The sequence below is a fragment of the Petaurus breviceps genome, unplaced genomic scaffold (assembly GCF_028583685.1).
Source record: "Petaurus breviceps papuanus isolate PSGF00001 unplaced genomic scaffold, PetGlider_PUasm1.0 90639, whole genome shotgun sequence".
Lineage (NCBI taxonomy): Eukaryota > Metazoa > Chordata > Mammalia > Diprotodontia > Petauridae > Petaurus > Petaurus breviceps.
This window is the reverse complement of record NW_027187296.1, coordinates 6,487,408-6,491,837: the sequence shown is the minus strand read 5'-3', so window position 1 is coordinate 6,491,837 and position 4,430 is coordinate 6,487,408. Positions and strand designations below refer to the sequence as shown.

Here is a 4,430-nt window from a genome sequence, read left to right as displayed (position 1 = left end):
ACAGGGGATCACCTTCACTACAGTAGCAATCTCAATAGGCTTATTTTCAGGGAAGGGCTTATTTTAGAGGAATCTTACACAGTAAGGGGAGGGCTTATTTTCAGGATAGGTCTTATTATCGGGGAAACACGGGTAATTGCTCTAAAAAAAAATACCCTGGGTTGTTACCTGATTGGTCCAAGTCATGTGAACTCAAAGTGCCTAGCCATCATAAATATTTTTTCCACTTATTTTTGGCTTAAATTCCTGGTCAGAATCAGGCAGAGCATAACTCCACTGACTCTTTTTTGAAAAATATCATTACAAGTTAGGTACTTTTTAAAGTGCTCTGCTTTTGGCAGAGAGCCCTCTAACAGATAGACATGTAGGCAAAGTGCCCCATCTTCTGGGAAACTTGCCTCCTCCATCAAATCAGACAGTCAGTAGTAGAAGCTAGTAGAATGGATTTGCCTTTCCTTGTCAAGTATGAAAATACAAGAAAATTTAGTTCAAGGATAATTTCCTCATTCCTGTATTATCAGTCTTGTAAAGGGTAAGAATTGTGTTTTGTGTTACTATATTCACAAAGACATTCAACACAACCTATCAGCATTATCTTTAGTTTTGTCATCTTATTTTTAGAATTATGAAGCAAGTTTGTCTTTTTTTTCTTCCTCCTTGATTAGCCAGAAACCCTGGCTGCCTTCACTGGATATTCATTAAGTGAAATAGTGCCTTGCCTGAGTGAGCTGCACAGAGCATGCCTTGACATCCCCCATCGACCTCAACAAGCAATTAGGGAAAAGTATAAGGCATTAAAGTAAGTTTCTAAAACTTCCTTGTGTCTTGGATCACTTTCAATAAAAGTTGAATGTGTGTCATAACAGCATCAGTGTTAGAAGTAGCACAGTCTCTCCAAAACCAGAGTCATACACATTAAACTTTTTAAACCAAGGCAGTTTGACTGGAGAGGCCCCACAACTCCAAAGTTAGACAGAAAATGAGTTTGTCTTTTATGTGTGTATGCATTTGGGGATGACCTTTGTCAGATTAAATTGTGATTTTGATTTTGAGGTGAATGGGTTCTGTTCTATTTACCTGTTTTTATATTCCTTGTTTGTCTCCTGGTGGGGAGAGGTGTGGTTAGCTACCTAGTTGAGTGATGGCACCAGACTGGGTGGAACACCATGAGCTTGCTATACCATCAAGAGGCCCCCTGATTGGCTGAGAGTGAACCTGGGATTGGAAGAATGAACCAGTGATCTTGGTTTAGACAGCTCAAGTAGGCAATCCCCAATTTGGCTAAGGTGTGTTCAGAAGGGAAAATCTGAGGCCACCAGGGCCAGAGAGAATTCAGATGGACAGGATAAGCCTGAGGGAATGCTTTACTCTAGAATACCTGGAAGTTTAGGGTAACCTAGTTAAGAGAAAGCATAAATTTATTATATACGCTCCTAATTATTTTACCCTACTATGTTTCTGAATTTGTATGTATCCCTTTCCTTTGTTAATAAACCTTAGAAAATACCCTCTTGTGCTCCAGAGTGGAGAGAAAGAAAATAGGGAAGGGGGTGGGACCTAGTGATAGTAGTCACTGCAGAAGGGGGCAAAATAACTAGAAATTACTTGAGTCTAGTTACGGCTAATTCTTTAAACTCAGACTGAAACTGGCACCTGAAGTAGAGAGGTCCAGGAGGTTTAGTGATTCCAACTGGACTTCAAAAATCAGGGAAATTAATAAGTAAAGGGTATATGAGGCAGCATCTCTGGGGCTGAAGATAAGGTATAAGGTATGCTGGGCTAAATCTAGAGGAGGAAGCTGACTTCAGGTCAGTAAAGCCTTAGAGTCTGGGCTTGATTTTCCTTTTCATTTCTCTCTTTGGGAGGGGAGTGGGGACTGGTGCAGAAAGGGTAGGGAAGGGACCATTTATAAATTATTGTAAGCTGACTAAGATAAGGTTTCAATGTGCCAATACTTGCTACATATACTCTTCTCTGGCTTAAACTATCTGAATGAATTTTGTGAATTGTAATCTTTAGCCCATGATTACAAATTGGTTTTGTGGTCTCATTGCAGGTACCTGCATGTCTCCCTTATGGAACCACCTGCAGTTCTTCCTCTGAAATAAAATTCCAGAAATAAAGCACTTAATCTTAAGATCAACAGCGTTGATCTTTGTATTTTTATAGGGCACTGCAGGTCAGGTCAGCAAGTGTTGCTAAACATAGCTGACACTTTTTAAAGATGTAAATGTATTAAAAGTCGTTGAGACTTAAGTAGCTTGTAATATAGACTATTTTTTAAATAAAAAACTTGCCTCATAAGATTGTGTCAAGCTTCATTTATTTACTATTAATTGTTTATTTGGATTTTGGTCACGAACAGTAACTAAAATGAACCCTTTTTTTTAAGTTATGAAGTATTTTAAAGGTCTTCGTAGGAAGCAGTCGGGTCTGGAGAGTACAACAGTTGGCATATTGTACTACTAAGCTGCTCTTCTATATGGTAGATTAGATCCTTCTGAAATCCTGTGCCATAGGTAAAATTGACCGTATTTATGAATAGAGTATTCTAGAGTAGGCAGTACTAATTTCATTTTCTTGCTTTCAAGCTCATGCTTAAGATAGTTGATTAAACCAAACCTGAAGCTCATTTACGCTTAACCAACAGATTCCTATGGAATACTAAACTACATTTCTCCTCCAACTTCCTGCTTCTTCTCTTCAGAAGAAATATAGGGCTTGGTTTAGAGTCTCCCTGTCACCTATCCACCTGGAAGACTTTTGTTACTTTCCTTCCCTTTCTGTTAAGTCCTCAGAAAAGGAAAATGGCTACCTGCACAGACCCTCATCAATATGCCAACTGTTGTACTCTCCAGACCTGACTGCTTGCTCCTTGGAGCTCCTTAAAAGCTCCTTGCTCCCTCCACAGCTAGGGCCTCTCTTGCTTCTGATCATGATCACTTTTCTCTCCCCTGGAACCATGACCCATAACCAGGTAATGAGTGACAGAACTACCATCCCATATCTGTTCCTATCCCCACTGCTTGTTCAGAAATCTTCTGGGATCTCTTTCTGTCTGATTCCAACCCTCATGTTCAGAGTTAACCCCTGAGGACTAGAATGCTCCCTATAATTATAACCACTGCACTGCTGGAGAATCCCTGCCCCAGTATCCACATACCTCTATTTTCCTAAGCTGCCTTGACCTAGAAAAAAATGACTAACTGTGACTGTTTCTTCATTTTCCCAATAAGAATTCAGCTTGGTGCATTTCCTAGCTTGATATGGAGGATATGTGCTGAGTGAGCTGGACAAAAATGGCAGTACTCCCTCATGGCCATCTTGACTGTACCTTCCCCCCCTCCCCCCGGCATCATTATTATTTTAATGGGCATTATGAGAGGAAACCTGGTTGAACAGATACAGGTTAAACCTTGAAAGGGAGCATGGTGTAGTGCTAAGAGTCCTAGGGCTTCACAAGTCTGCCTCAGGCAACTAACTAGCTATGTAGCCTCAAGGAAGTTGGTTAACCTCCATGATCCTCAGTTTCCTCATCCATAAAGTAAGGGGAATGGATTTGATGGTCTCCAAGGCCCTTTGAGCTCTAACTCTACAATCTGCTGATGACTTGTGTCCCTACCACATGTAAGCATTGTTAGATGATACCATTTTACTGCCTTAAAGCTAATCTCTAAGTTATAGGCAAGTTGTTCAAAAGAAGATGCTTTGAAAGAACCAAAGGATGACAATGTTAACATTAGGAATTCCTAGGTTCACATTAAGCTTATTCTATTTTATGTTCTATGCTCAACACAAACAAAAATAAAGCAGGGAGTATCTATACTGCCAGGAAGTTTCCATACCAGGAGTACTCAACAACCTGATTAAAATCTCTAGTATAGACTGTCTCCCTACTTCCCCAAAAGTTCCATTAGGCTTAAAAGGCTTAAAAGTAGGAGAAAGGGGAAAAATAGCACCTGCCAAAACTAACCCTCATAGTTTCCCTTATGACTAAGCAGTTTTTCCCCACAGATGTCATATTTTATTCATAATGATAATGGCTATCAATTATATGTACTTTATACACCTTCTCATTTGATCTTCACAATAACCCTGTGAAGCAGATGCTATTATACTCATCTTACAGATGAGGAAACTGAGGCTGAGTGGATTGTCCACAATCACAAATCTAGTAAGGATCTGAGGTAGGATTTGAATTCAAGAATTCTTGACTCCAAGTCCAATGTGCAGAAGGATGACTCAGTTTTAACCTTTAGCCCAAGACATAAGCCTGCACTAGAATAACTAGGGCAAGAAACCACAACCAAAAGGGATTCAAGCAGAAACTGCGGAACTTCCCAGCAGACTAACAGTAACTGAGTCCAGCAGTCATCTGAAGAAACTCAAATGCATGGAAACCAACAGGCACAAATCAATGTCAGGAACTT

General features: G+C 40.0%; 1 protein-coding gene across 3 annotated transcripts in view; it reads left to right on the top strand.

Moving 5' to 3' along the window:
* The window catches only part of CCNA1 (cyclin A1), a 43,409-nt gene extending 41,117 nt beyond the window's left edge, over positions 1-2,292 (top strand). For all 3 annotated transcript variants that reach the window (XM_069064667.1, XM_069064665.1, XM_069064666.1), the window contains 2 exons: positions 666-799; positions 2,057-2,292. In XM_069064667.1, coding sequence (XP_068920768.1) covers positions 666-799; positions 2,057-2,108 — 186 coding nt within the window. In that variant the 3' untranslated portion in view covers positions 2,109-2,292. The remainder of the gene's footprint in view (positions 1-665; positions 800-2,056) is intronic.
* Positions 2,293-4,430: the final 2,138 nt, after the last annotated feature.